The sequence below is a fragment of the Notothenia coriiceps genome, unplaced genomic scaffold (assembly GCF_000735185.1).
Source record: "Notothenia coriiceps isolate Sejong01 unplaced genomic scaffold, NC01 NC01_scaffold00011601, whole genome shotgun sequence".
In the NCBI taxonomy this organism is placed as follows: Eukaryota; Metazoa; Chordata; class Actinopteri; order Perciformes; family Nototheniidae; genus Notothenia; species Notothenia coriiceps.
Window position 1 is genome coordinate 36,575 of NW_011344302.1, and position 14,916 is coordinate 51,490.

Here is a 14,916-nt window from a genome sequence, read left to right on the forward strand (position 1 = left end):
CTACAAACCGACGCACACAAAGCACCTGCCAATTGAATAGGAATAGCATAATCAAGATATAATAGTGTATGCCTCAAAGCACCAGCTGCCAGTTCTGTGTAGTTTTCTGGGTTGTTTTCTTTGAATGATACTTAATATTTTCTAATTCAAACGGGCTTATTAAAAGAAATGGTTCTTTTGTCTTTTTTTCATTGGAGTATTTTATTTATTATTTTACTTTACCTATTTAAATGTACGGTATGCAGAAGGTTTTTAGCAAAAATAATGTTTCATATTTCAGCATTTTATGTTGAAGTCAACAGTTTTTTTTATCTGAACTTTTGTTTGCTTTTAATGTTTAATATTTTAGTATTTGTATTCAAGTGATGAAAGTTAAATAATGTATAATACTCCTACAGGTTACTGTATGGGTGGGGGCTTAGGACAAAAAGAAGAGAGCTTTTGGACTAGGGTTATATTTTGAAGTTCTGGGGCCTCATTTATAACGCCTTGAGTAGCATTCACGTGGGAAGGTTGCTTACGTAGTACAAAGCAAAAAAATAGGTACAGATATTTTCCGACATTTTCCGATTCACAAAACATTGCGTACCGGCGAGGGAAGTGCGTACGGCACTTCTTACGCCTGTTTCCCTTTATGAATCCCAATCAACTCGAAATGCGGCGCAGCTTTTGCGGGCTTCCCGTCACAGCCATATTTGCCCATAAATAGTCATTGATACGCCCATAATGAATATTCATCAAACCGATTTCAGGCAAACACGAACATGGCAAAGACAGAAAAAAGAGGCAAGAAAAGAAACTTCAGTAACTGTGAAGTTGAAATCCTTGTCGGAGAAGTAGAGACAAGGCAAAACATTTTGTTTGGTGGCCATAGTATAGTCATACACACCCGGTCACCTGATTGTATCTGATAAGGTACAGGTGGTGAAATTACCCTGCTTTTATTGACTGGTCCATTTGCTAGCCTTAATAAGACGAAGATTCGTCATAATCATAATGAATATTAATATGGCTTCCTTTTTACTCTATAAGGTATGTAAGGCACCTAAAGCTGAATCTGTGTTAACCCTTGTTGTAGCCTACTACTGTACTACTGTAAAGTTATTATCGATAATTGATTTTAGACCATGCAAGCTTTTTTAATCACAGAAACGTATAGTTGCACACCGAGGTGTGCCCGTCACCAGACGCACAGGATGGCCTACCTCAGATGTAACGTAATGGTCTTCCCTTTTTTTAAATGATAGTAAACCGAGTGCAATTAAGCTGGGTTTGCACATGTATGTACAAACAGTTGGGGCTTTGTTTACAAACGTGGTTTGTGTTCCAGCTGCCGATCAGCTGTGTGCAGCAGCTCCACTGCACCATGTGTGTCTCAACGCCACCACAACAACTCTACCCACCACTTAAATGAAATAAAACAAATGTGTTGTGTTAAATCAGCTGTACAATTATCCAAATATATGGTGTTCTTAGTTTCCTTACCTCCTGTGTTTTACGAGCGACTTATCAAGTCTTAGCAAACGGCATAAAATACGATTAAACGTGATAGTATATAAAACCATGCTCGTATCTATACATCCTATAGAAAAGCAAAACGGCGTCAGTTTAGACGTAATTCTGTCGTCCTGCTTACCGCATCATTCATGAGAAAAACATTTCATAACATTAACACAACATATTTGAGGTGGTTTTAAATAACATATCCGTATTTATTTATTTATTAAAGGTGGGATAATGGGAGAGGGCATGTGATATGCACTCACACACACACACACACACACACACACACACACACACACACACCTGAAACGCTCTCCCACAGATATGGGATAGTGTTTTATATGTGTGTGTGAGAGCATTTTAGGTGTGTGTGAGAGTGTTTCAGGTGTGTGTGTGAGTGCGACATATTTTCTCTCCATTTCTTCCCTTCTGCCAACGGTGTCGGCAGTTTTCTCTTGTCTCTTCCCGTTTTTGTGCTTAGGTGCGTACGCATGGGTCAGATTTTGCGTGGAGGACCGCACATTTCCCCGTCAAGTTAGTATTTTATAAATCGCAAACATTGCGTAGAAACTGGCGTACGCCATTATTTGAGCGTATATCCCTTTAGGAATGAGAACGCTGGCCTTTTTGTTTGACTCTTTCCTGACCCAGGGGAACCACTTGAATCACAATTATGCTGGTATTTTAATCTCCATTTTTTGCTCAATGAAGCCAAAGATAAACTGCCCACCCTCTGCATGTGTTACTTCCCAATTATATCTACGCATAATTATGTGACAAGACTGAAAAACATGATTTTTCACTTCACTGAGCCACAATAGCAGTGTCTCTGTGCATCAGTACAGCAGGCTGTGAGTCCGTGGCCAATGTGAAAATGTGCTTCTTTTTAGTACAAGGAAGCATAAAGTGCTACGGTGTGAACAGTGTGTGAAATGACTCCTCTGGCATTGAAACTCAACACACATTTATACAACTTCATTTCTAGCTTGATGTAATTAACTAAATGGCAAACAAGTGTGACAGAATGAGCAGATTTAGTCACTCAACAATATCATCCACACCTCAGCTTTGTTTAACTACTATTTAAGTCTTTGTACAAATGATACACTAAGACCCTTTTTCTTGCAGCGAGCCATTATTTTTTTATCAAAGGCATCATTGTGAGAAACTTCAACATTTTTTAAGTATAAACACATTTCAAAATGTTTATTTGTATTTTCACAGTTATTGTCAAATATGTATGTGTTCGACAATCACTGAGAGATGATAGTTTGCTCCAGGGTTTTAGAGTTTAACAGCCGTGCAATTTACGAGATTGTCCCTAAGAGTCCACGCGCCCCCTTCATTAGAAAGGAACAAAACGCTCCCAAAAGAAATTATTTTATATTGGAAAAAAGTTCAGTAAATTTATGTTCTATGATTTAACCATTAAAATGAGGACAATCAAATCGACTCTCTCCATAACTTGGCAGCGGAAGCACTAAAGGAGTAGTCTAGGAATCTTCATAGCAGCGTCTTTGTTGGTGTAAACAGTGAGTGCCGACACTAGCCAGCCCAAAAAACTAAAATACTGACGGGACCAGGAGGAGTACCAATGAATTCTAATATGTACCTAAAGAACACACTTTGAGATAGCTATGTCAGTACCTTGGACATCATTTGGACCAAAAAGGGGAATTAAGCACACAACAATCCAAGTTGTTGCTGTGAGCCATCAAGTCATTCCATATATAGTATTACATAGCATAGCAGCTGTTCTATCTACAGGCCTGTTCTACCCAGCTACATTTAGGTGAGCATTACACTGATAGTCTCTCATAATTAATGACAGGACAGATGCTAAGAATTAAGAAGAGTAGACAACCGCTTTACTCTTATTACTCTCTCTTTACTCTTGCTGGATGGGAACATGAAATACTTAGTCTAACATGTGTAGACAGAGCTCCCCCAATCAAATACATATGTTCTCAGCTCATAAACAGAGCGTTGCTGACACTCCTTATTCATGTCCTTATGAAGGTGGCAAAGTGGAGATGACTATGGACTTTGTATCCATGCAGGGAAAAATGTCAGCTGTGGAAAAAATGACTGAACATGTCGTCATGGAGGTGAACGGGGTCATCAAGTGCAAAATATGATTATCTAGAAAACTACTCTGCAAAGTTCTTTAAAGACTTAGGTCAAAACAAAACAAGATAATAAGAGTCTGTAAAGGTCATCTTATCCTTATTATCCTCTTAAAATGAGGTCAATTGTATCTCAGAGGAATAATTCATTGAAAATCCAATGATCTAACCTTTTACCACATAATTGCTTCAGGCACACAAGTATTCTATGCATGCCAATGGTCACATGGTTATTATGAATGTACTTATACAACTCTGTAGAGGCTTAACACAGTTAGATCTTGGATTGCAAACTCCACTGCTTTTTGAAAGGATTTCTATAACCCAAGATACTGTATGTTTACATTCATCATATCATATTGCGTTTGTATCTGTATGTGTATTTAATCTGCATTTAAATATGCACTGGTGGAATTTCATTAAGTACATTTACTCAACCTGCAGAATAGTAGTTGAATTTTACTTGACTATTTCCAGTTTAAAACTCATAGTTAGTACTTCAGTTTTACCTATACAAATATGTTATATGCTTATATGATATGATGCAGTACAGTACTAATAATATATACATCCAAAAAAGTAACAAAAATTGGCTCCGTGATGACAAACTACAACGTTAACATGCTCTTATGTGAATGTTTGCATGCTGAGTACTTTTAGTACTTTAAGTACATTTAGCTGATTATACTCCTGAACATCCCTTAGTAGTTTTGAATACAGGACTTTGACTTTGAATGGTGTATTTTAGTACTTCTACCTTTACTCTGAGTACCTCCACCACCTGTGTAAAGAAGTTATGTAATGAGTAAGAAGTTTGTTCTTGGGTTTATTTCTGTATATATCATCTGTTTAATTGAAATAGATTTGTGTCATGATATGTCACACCCTTATCCGCCATGTCTTCATCTCTCTGGCCTCTTCCCTCTCCTCAGATGAGATTGTAACGGCCTCCTGCAGCACCACCACAGACACCCGCTGCCAGTGTAAATCCGGAACCTTCTGTGTGCCCGATCAGGCCTGCGAAGTCTGCAAACGTTGTGCCAGGTAAGTCTTGTTTACTGCTCTCAGTTCTACTCTTCAAGTGTATCAATTGAACTCAATGTTTAAACTATTAATAGGAGATTAGAATGAGTCTTTAGGACGTACTGCGTTGTTCAGTTTTAATCTCAAACACTTTTTTTTTTTTTTTTTATGTTTTACCACAACTGCCAATACGTCTTTTTACTCATGTACAGGTGTAAACCAGGGGAGGAGGAGATGAAGAAGTGCACCCCGTTTTCTAACACAGAGTGCCGAAAACGGGATCCGTCCCCTACTGAAAAAACTCCAGCCCCCACTTCACCAACACCCGCTTCTTCAGCAGACATTGGTATGACTATGTTCATGTTGAGCCTTAAGCCTAACCTGCTCTTTTAAACCTAATTCTTCATCTTCACTCATTGATTTCTGTTTTGTTCTCCAGTTACTCCTGTGTGCATTTCCCTGGCCATCCTCTTCATTATTATTGCCCTGGCTGTGTGGTGGCTCAAGAGGCGTTCCTGTGAAACACCATGTGAGTTTAGACATTGTGTGCTGTGACCTTTGCTGTCACCTGGTTGCTTATTGATGAAGTACTAATGCTGTGTGTCCTCTTTAAAACAGGTTTAAAGAGCCACTGTGATTCCAGTGAGATTGTGAAGATTGCTATTGTAAGTTATTGTTTGGCTCTGGTTTGTTTTCTCTTATAATGTCAACTTTTTTCAATGTGTCTCTTCTGTGTGTAAGCTGTTCCAATACATATAGATAATGTGTATTACGGATCGCAATAAAGGCGCTGTATGTTCATAACTTACACCTGCACATAGATATACTGCATACGTGTATTCATTTTTTCATTTTCATTCGTACTTATCTTTACTCGTGTTTTATGACTTGTCATATATCTTTTATCGTTAATATTTGAAGCATGCTTCTTAATAATATCTTTGGCTCTTTCTGTTGTAACAATCCAAATGTCCCCACTGTGGGAAGTTTAAAGGTATTCTGATCTGTGTATATGCAAATTCAGCAGCTAATTAGTTGACTGTATCTTATAGTTATATGTATTCACACTTTGACTTCCATGTTTACCCTTTTTTTCATTCCAATAATCCTTCTTTATTCTGTTGCTGCTATGGCACCTGCATTTCCCCCCAGAAATGAATAAAGGTCTATCTTCAGTTATTTGTGATACAATGTGTCACCTTTTTCTATCCTGCATCTTTTCCCTGTGCAGGACGAGAGTGGAGCCACGGCGGAGGAGAGACAGAACGATCAGAACGCCGGTCTGGAGGGGGAGGAGCCCCGCCCCGAGTCGCGGCCCCTGCTGCAGGAGACCCAGGCCGGGATGACCAAAGCCTCCCCTCCCCTGGAGGATGAGGACCGGGGGCTGGGAGACAGTTTACCAAACACCACCAGCTCCTCTCAGACCAGCCTGTCAGCCATGCCCACAGCAGCCTCCTCTGGGAACACCCCCCACCAGACCCCCACTGCCATCAGGATGCCCCCTGCAGACATGGTGAGGGCGAAAAATAAATGTTAAAGAAGACATATTGTGCTCATCTTCAGGTTCATATCAGTATGTAGTGTCTCTCCTGGGACATGTCTCCACGCTTTAATGTTCAAAAAGCTCTTTCTTTTTCTCACACTGCCTGTGCTGCATCACCTCTTTTCACCCTCTGTCTGAAACCAGAGGCCAGTCTGATCTGATTGGTTAGTTGACCGGCTCTGTTGTGATTGGTCAGCTGCTAAGAGATGTCCCGGCCCTTAGCCTATCAGGTGTAATGTGTTGGAGCGCTAGCCAATAGAAGCACAAGTGTTATGTAGTGATGTCAATATGTTCCGGAGTCCAATGGAGGCATCTTTAAGTCATCAGACCAATCTCAAATCATTTGTGTTTAATTCTAAATTGTAATTCATAAATGTTTATCTTCTGCTACTTATCTATTTTTTATGTTGAGTGTATACTTATTTGACTTTTTGTTTGTTTAACATGTGGTTGCCTATTCATTTCTTACTGTTTTATTGTTCTCTTTATCTGTACATTTCCCCGGTGGGATCAAAGGATTCCAGATGTGTGATGAATCCCCTTTTCATCTGGTTCTGATTTGTGTGTTTTATTTTGTAGGATGATCCTCTGCAACAACGCTTGGTGCCACTATTAGGTAAGAGATAAGATTCTTGTAATAGGAAAGAGAGATTTCCCCTCTAAACATGTCGGTACAACTCAACTTAAGAGGCAGCTGTACTCAGAAAGCAGCACCGTTTATTTTACACTTCTTGTCATTCCACAAGGAAGTGAAATAAACAGGATCTTTTCAAGATCCCACATTTGTTCGGCTGGATAGATTATTAATCTCATGACAGTCAGGCCGCATCCGAGCCTTCCGGGGGTTGGAACATGCTGTCTCTCTTCTGCTGTTCCTTCTTCTCATGCTGATTAAAGAAGGGACATAGCTGAACAGATGTGTTTGATCCTCCATTAAACACTTCATGTATGCATCCCCCTAAGGAAAATGAACTGAAACGTCCTGATTGTTCTCGTATAGGAACAATGTTAACACTGTCATTTTAGAAATTGCTGTGTGAGTTTTCAAAGCGTTTCATTATGAGTTAGTGTCAACAATGATGTATACGTCTATTGTAAGAGAATTCAAACTAGTAGAAATACAATGTAAACATTTCAAGAGTTTCTGTGTAAGCAGCTAACATCCTGCCTCACGATCTGTTATCTATAGGGTCTGAGAAATCCCTGAAGAAGAGCTTTGATTTGTTTGACGAGTACCTGGATGTGCGGATTCATAACAAGTTCTTCAGAATGATCGGAGTCAGCGACAACCACATTCGGATTTCGGAGAGCGGAGCCCCCGTGGACAAAGTGTATGAACTGCTGAAGAACTGGATGCAGAGGCAGGGACTAAAGGCGGACATCAACGACCTGCTGGAGGCTCTTCTGAGCATGGACCAGCGGCGCTCCGCTGAGAGCATCGCCTCCGCCGCCCTGAGGAGGGGCTACTACAGACACGCAGATACCCCCTGAGCCTGAGGGGCCGGGCTCTGCAGATGAAGTAAACACAAAGTACTTAATCCAAGAAAAACTCAAAAAAGCACATAGACCTTGTCGCTGGACATTGTGTCTCACGAAAAGGCTTACCTCTTTGTGGCTGACCGGCCATGTATTCAGAAGCCAGTAGTTTTTAAAAAGAAAAACACAAAACGGGGAAGGTCGGGCCGTATTTATCAGAGCTCTGAAGATGTTGACTACTTGCCAAATGCGGACGTGTAATAACGAAAAATGAAGAATATGTGTTTTGGTCAAATTAAACAGAAGAGCAGACTAACATGAAGGTGTCAGCTTCCACAGGCAGGAATTGGCTGCATGTTTTAGGCTCTAATGAAGCAACATGCGTAAAGAAACTGAACGCTCATACGTTTCTGGGCGTGTGTCTCACAGATCACCTGGAGACAAGGATATACACTGGTTTGTAGCAGTGGCATTAGCTATGTCGCTAATACTGTGCCTCTCTGATGCACTGTCCTCTGGCACATGTAGGATTTCAAACTTACATCATGCTTTAGTTTTATAGATTTAGGGTTAGATGTTACCAGATCATGATCCTTTTCCTGACAAATGTTAGGAAACTGTTGTTATGATGGTCAATTTGCAGCCTTGCTATCATACCTTTTACCTCTTCAGTGCCATCCGATAATCTAAATGTATTTAGATATCAAGATTTCATCCCGTTAAAAGAGCGAAGTGGTTTCATAGATTTTAGACAACTGAGTCACGTTGGAGAAATGTTTTCAATCGTTACCGTGAGGTCTTTTATATGTTCCGTGTTAGCACACACACACGACATCGTAGAAGACATTTCACAAGCTGTTTCCGTCTGAACAGCTTTCAATAGGTTAGCTTAGTGTTTCCATAATGTCTCCATGTAACTTGGAGAACTTCAAAGGTCATTTTATTTATTGACATATTTATTCTTATGAATAATAATTACATTTCGTTATTTATACCATTGTAAAAAACAAACAACCTTGGAGCACGCACTGCGTCCGTGTTGTGATAATGTTTTAACTTCAGGGTAAAATGACTGTCATCAAACATGTTCAAGTTGTGTTTTAAACTTGTTTTGTTTAGTTAAAGTGTGTTTCTGCTTTACCGTGTTCAGGGTAAATACTGTGGTGTCAATGTTACATGTGCACTTCTTCACAAGACTTTCATGATGCTTAATGCACAACGTGTCATTTCAAATTCGAGTTGAGTTGCTATCTTTGAATACGATGATTGACCTGTTGAGTCGTAATCCGGCTGAACAAATAGTCCCTCTGTAAATGTCTGCGGTGACACATGCAGGTACGGGTGGTTTAGTCTTGGTTAGACTCACACTAAATGAAGGAAAGTTCCTCTGGATTTAAAAATTTCAAATGTATTTTCCTTATTCTGTCACTTGTACATACAAATGCCCAGAGAGCATTGAAGCCTCACAAAGTGTATATGTGTATATATTCAGCTTTATTAACAAACCAAAATGAATATAGAACACCAGCAGAGTAGTTGGCTGTTGAAGTGGTGACATTTGAAAGTAGATTTTGCCCGGTTTCCTGCAGTCTCTCATGTATAAAGGAAAAAGTTACAGAGTTATATATTATTTCTGAAGAATGATGCTACAGTGCTGGCACTGCCATCTATTGACAGACAATGAAAATACAGCCAGCATCCATTTCTAGGGATCCTACAGTACACACCCTCTGACTTCTCCCACAGTTCTCTTTTCAAATGTTCTTTTCCTTCCTGAAGGAGCGTAGCAGTTGATAGGCTTCAGTGCATCTTCTCTTCTCTCTGTGGCACTTCATGTCTTTCTTTTTTTGAAATAATTTCTGTGATTTGAATTTAACATAATCCATTGCTAAGTCCTAAGCTGTTCAATTAACTTCCTTTGACTTGTATAAAAACATTCTGTCCAACGTTGCCATTAAGATTTCTCCCTTAGTTATTGTTTGCTTGTCATGAATTTCAGATATAAATTATGCAAATAGATCAAAGCTGTTTTTATGTCAATTTCAAATAAATGTTTTGTACAGATGAGTGTCTTTGAACTGTTTGAAATTACTTCTGTGTTCATGTTTGTCACACAAGATCAATTGCGTAACCCTATTAGCAACAGAAAAATATGTCCAGCTGACCTGGCCAAAAGTGTGTTTTCTGGATGAATTTAAGCCTGTGCAACCCTGACATGATGTTTCTATTATGTGCAGTTTCAGAAGGAAGCAAAGCTTATTTGGAAAAACAAATTATCAATATACAAAACCATTTCTAAGAGAGTTGGACTGTGTATGTGTGTAATTAACGATAATATCAAAGTGTAGACCACTTAGCCGGATTTTCACCCAGTCGTTCCTTTCGTTTGTTGAGATGAAAGAACCTTCAATCAGCATTTCATATTTCATTTTCTGGCCAGCAGCTAAGAACAGATATCAGCTTTGTTCGTGCTGTATTTCTGTATCCTGCATTTTAGTGTATTTTATCTCCTCCATTTGATGTGACTGGCCTTATTCCTCAAAGCAAGGCGTTTGACATAACTGATGAGATTCTCACGAGTGAGTCCTTTGTTTCTCACTGTCAAATCATTACTCTCCGTGTTATCAGAGCTCATTTTCCTCCGTCTTTGTCTTTTGTAATCATTTGGAACTCTTCTCAGTACTCCATCAAAATAATAGAAATGATCGTAGTGTTCATCATTAAGAAGAGTGTCTCCGTGGTCTCTGATCGATGTAGGGTCTTTCTCCTGCAGTCCTGCATGCTCTGAGGAAGGAATGTTCCATCCCCTTCTAATGGATCTTTGCTCGCAGTGTCTTCTCCCAGCTTCAGTGCGTTGTATTAAACCTCTGCACAATGGCACATCTGTAGTCTGTGGAGGAAAACTTTGCATCAGTGCATGCAGAGAAATGTGACCAAAAAAGTCAAACATGATTATGGCACATTATTTTGATCAAAAGTCTTTTTTTTATAGCAAATAAGAATTATAACTTTTGTTTTTTTTAAGTGGTAGATTATAATCAATGCATCTATTTTGCTCTCTAACATACAAATGGGTTTTAAAAAGTATATCCAATATTATGCCTATTTCCCATTCACAATGTATTTCCCCTTCCTGTTGTATTCTGCACAGTTGGGTGTAATGTATTCCTATGTTACCTCTAATTGTAATCTCTTTTTAAAGTTCAACATATTGAGAAATAAGATTATTTGCTTTGTGGCCAATGGTTAAAGGAATAGATGAATGCCCCTTGTATGTCTGTCCTTTAAATGTTAGGCTCCAGACGGCAGCCGATTAGTTTAGCTTAGCAAAAAGGTTAGGCTAGTTTCACTGATTGTGCTAAGCTAGCTGTAGCTTCACAATAGGAGGACAGCTTTGAGACTGCTATCAACACCACTTGTTAGACGCTTTTATCCAAAGCAACTTACATACAATGCACAACCCACTGTGCCACACGCCTCAATTCTCACTCAATACAGTTTTCCTTTATAGTAATCTACTAATGCAACTTCACTTACTTTTGGAATTGTGTCTGTAGGTTGTTTGTGGATTGTTTGTAAAGGTTTTCCAAATGAGTCCACTTTTGGATCCTTTTGGACATCTTCAGGTTCTGGCCTGTTCATAGTTACTTCAGCCCCTGAGCTGTCACGGAGCTTGTTGATGTCTGTCAGGATGTCCTCTCTCATTCTGAGGCCTGAGAAGAACTTTACAGATGTTACTTGCATATTCCTTGTCATACATTTGATCAATCTGGGCTGAGTGTGGGTCTCTGGCCTCGTTGTTGTCCTCCAGGTCTCTGAGCGTGGCAGTATGTCTGATTTCTGTGTGCTGCCTTGATTGAAGACTTCTGTACTTGATGTTGTCTGTTTTATCTCTGTGTTTGCTGTAACTGTCTCCATATGCTCTGTTACTGCAGTTACTCTTTCTGTCATTTTGAGTGAGGGAGGTGAAGGTATGACTGGTTCTTCTGGTTGTTTAGTATGTTTGATGGCCATACGTTCAGGAGGTGTCTCTGTGTGTCCTATTTTCCCTTCTGTGTCTTTCTCAGTATATACAGACACTGTAGCTGCACTTTCTGCTGGTTTTATATCTATTCTCTCTGTTCTATCAAACTCATACATTTCTAATGAAAACAGGCTTCCTTTCAAGCACTCTGGTTCAATCATAAAGTTCTCCTTAATAACTTCAGTCGCGGACGGGGGGTCATCCAGATCCTTTATTTTGACTGTTTTCCACCCAGTGTTCAGAATACGTTTTTTCCCCGATGATGGCTCTGTTTGTGTCTTTCTCTCTGTGTCTGGAAGAAGTAACACAATTAGGACTTCCGCCTCTGTAAGCATTTGTTTGTGATCAGCATCATTATTATTATCGGATTTATGTGCAGATAAGAGGATGTCTGGTTCTGTTTCCCTTTCTCCGTCTGGGTGTTGAAAGTCTGCTCTTTTTGTTATTATCTTCCCATTGAAATCCTCTTCATTATCACCATGAGAAGCCTTTATCTCGCTCCGTGGTTTATTTGTGGATTGTTTCTTCTCCTTGGATACCAACAGTAGTTGCCTCACAACATAAAACCAATCACCATCACATCCACTCGAAGCCGTTTTCAAAGGCTGTTGCTTCTCAGCACTTTTTTGCAAGTTGAAAGGTTCAATGGTCTTTATCATTCTGTCTGAATTTCTCTTTATCTCTAACTGCGATATAACTGAGGCTTTCCTTGAAGATTGCAAAGTAGCAGCTTGAAAGACTTCATGTTGACTGACTTGTCCACCATGCTTCCTGAGAACTTTAATGTCCATCCCTCGCTGTGTGCTCTCCTTTCGTCTTATTTCTAGTTGTGCAAACTGTTCTTTGGACATTTTCTTGATGTTCACTGCTGGTCTTATGTCCCCCTCTTTAAACCCACAGGAGATCATCACAGTTGCAGCAGCACAGTATCTCTTTGTCAGCATTTTCTGCCCTTGAACAATGGTGGTGGGTGCCCAGCTCTTGGATTTCTCTAGTAAGAAAGCTTGAAAATTGCAGCCTGAGGCATCTGTGGGAGGAGGCAGTGTCCGTGCAGACTCTGAATCAGGGGGATCTTTTATTATTTCCATGGCAATATGACTGCTTTCACTAATAACATTCAGCGCTGATGGGGGATCTGACCTCAACTGGAATGCAGGAACACTTTTTCTCTTCCCATGAAGGCGAAAAACAACCTGAAACATGAGCGAGATAAAGAGTTGGTTACAAAACTGACACCAGACAAATGAAGGAACCATGATGAAAACATGTGAACATTTCAGCTAGCAGCATGGCTCTAAGGATGGAAATGTCATCCATCGTTTTTCCATACTGAAGTAGCTCAACCACTTTTTGAGGGACTTTTAATCTGGCACTATCATCAGGTACATTTTTCTGACCAATAGCATATTATCAAGTGCTGAAGTTAGCATTTAGCTCAGCACCGTGCCTCAAAGAGCTGCTGAGTCAGTATCACTATAAAGTAACTTTGGTGTCCCCATCAGAATCACTCAGTTATCATGAAAATAAAGCAGAATAATGAAACTCTGAGGTCTTATTATAAATGGCCAAACATTTACACACATATCAGTACATATGATAAGTCTCTTGAAATGTGTTTCCTTCATTGTATACCGTATTTTTTCATTGGATGTACGTGATTTTGGCATGTCCCACACACTGCTCTGCTAACTACAGTGTGTAATAAGTGATTAAATGATACTACATTTTTTAAATAATTACGTCCACAACGAGTCATTTTGATCATGTATATTCTATTTTCATAATAATATTGAACATTTAGCATGTGTCCCTGACATTGCTGTCCACCCTGTCATTATGGGGTAACTGCCCCATAAAAAAACATCTGATGTTTTCAGTGACATTACTACCACCATTTTGTCTTTCCTCGATGGAGGCTGAGACATTGGCTAGTTGCAGAGTAAGTATTTAAACTTATATTTCGTAATTTTAATCATATTATGTGTGTAGTTGGATGTTGTCAAGCTTAACATGTCCACTCTGTCATAGTGAAATGTCAATGAATATGCAATCTTTCAGAAATTCGAAATATATTTGTTAAACGGTAGCGCCTTGCTAACTTAATCATGTTGCTAACTGGAGGTCCACCATATGTGCTCATTAAATGCTAATATTAGCCACAAATGTCCATCCTGTCATTGTCCACCCTGTCTGCAAGTTCCATGACAGGGTGGACATGGTACAAATAATTTGCCATAATTTCATTATTATCCAAATACTTTTTCCATTAACTGAAATATATTGTTGAAAAAGGGACTAAATAGCTTTCTGAAAATGTACATTTGATAATCACTATGTAATTACAATGTATTTACTCTACTTTGAATGTGTCCATTACAGGGTGGATACATTTAGCTGTTTGCATGTACATTGTCTGCCTGCAATTAATTTATAAAAAGTTATTTTTGCCCTCCCATAACTAATCTTAACAGCTGCAAAAAAAGATATAAAATATTCTTATTATCAAGAGTGTCAAATTAGTGTAAATATAAACCTGCTTATTTTTGTCTGTGTTATCAGCTTCATACTTTTAGGCAGAATCATTTTGGGCAGACTTAACTGTTATGTTGATGATTCTTGAACACCAAGGAGCAGCAGAACAAAGAAATTACAAACATGCTCACGAAGATGCCTACCAGTGCTGGAATATGAATTCTATGGATTATTCCTTTAAATTCCTTATGTGACAAACGTCCTCCATGATCAGCATGGACGTTGTGTGCCCATTTAGAGGGGAGACTCCTCTGTTTGTGCTGCACAGCAACATACACACAGTTTCTGTGCGTACATCCATGTTCAGTTTGAGTCTGGAGTATCTCAGGTCCCAGGGGAGTCTTCTGAAGCAGTTTACTGCATAAACTCCCACTGTGATGATTTATGACCCAGTCCCCGTCTCCAAGGGGACTCAGGTCAGAGACAAGCAGGGACACCAGCAGCAGCCACGGCCTCATTGTGCTGAGGAGGAGTGCTGGAAGGCAGCATGAACCCAACAGTAACACTCTTATCTATACATCAGGTCCCTCATCTTACTTTGAATATGCAAACAATCGAGCAAGTTACAGCTCTGCTCTATCTAAAAATGTACCTCAATTACAAAGAAGGAAAAGCTTTTGGAAAGCTTACCTTTGTTCTTATTGAGTGCTGAAGCTTCTTCACTTCTTATACAAATGTAACTGGTTGGT

The 14,916-nt window shown here is 39.4% G+C and overlaps 1 protein-coding gene across 1 annotated transcript in view; it reads left to right on the forward strand.

Annotated features, from left to right (window-relative positions):
* The window catches only part of tnfrsfa (tumor necrosis factor receptor superfamily, member a), an 18,443-nt gene extending 8,707 nt beyond the window's left edge, over window positions 1-9,736 (forward strand). Inside the window, exons 4-10 of the mRNA XM_010772724.1 lie at window positions 4,562-4,673; window positions 4,865-4,998; window positions 5,092-5,181; window positions 5,271-5,317; window positions 5,884-6,165; window positions 6,775-6,811; window positions 7,385-9,736. Coding sequence (XP_010771026.1) covers window positions 4,562-4,673; window positions 4,865-4,998; window positions 5,092-5,181; window positions 5,271-5,317; window positions 5,884-6,165; window positions 6,775-6,811; window positions 7,385-7,686 — 1,004 coding nt within the window. The 3' untranslated portion in view covers window positions 7,687-9,736. The remainder of the gene's footprint in view (window positions 1-4,561; window positions 4,674-4,864; window positions 4,999-5,091; window positions 5,182-5,270; window positions 5,318-5,883; window positions 6,166-6,774; window positions 6,812-7,384) is intronic.
* The last annotated feature ends 5,180 nt before the right edge of the window (window positions 9,737-14,916 follow it).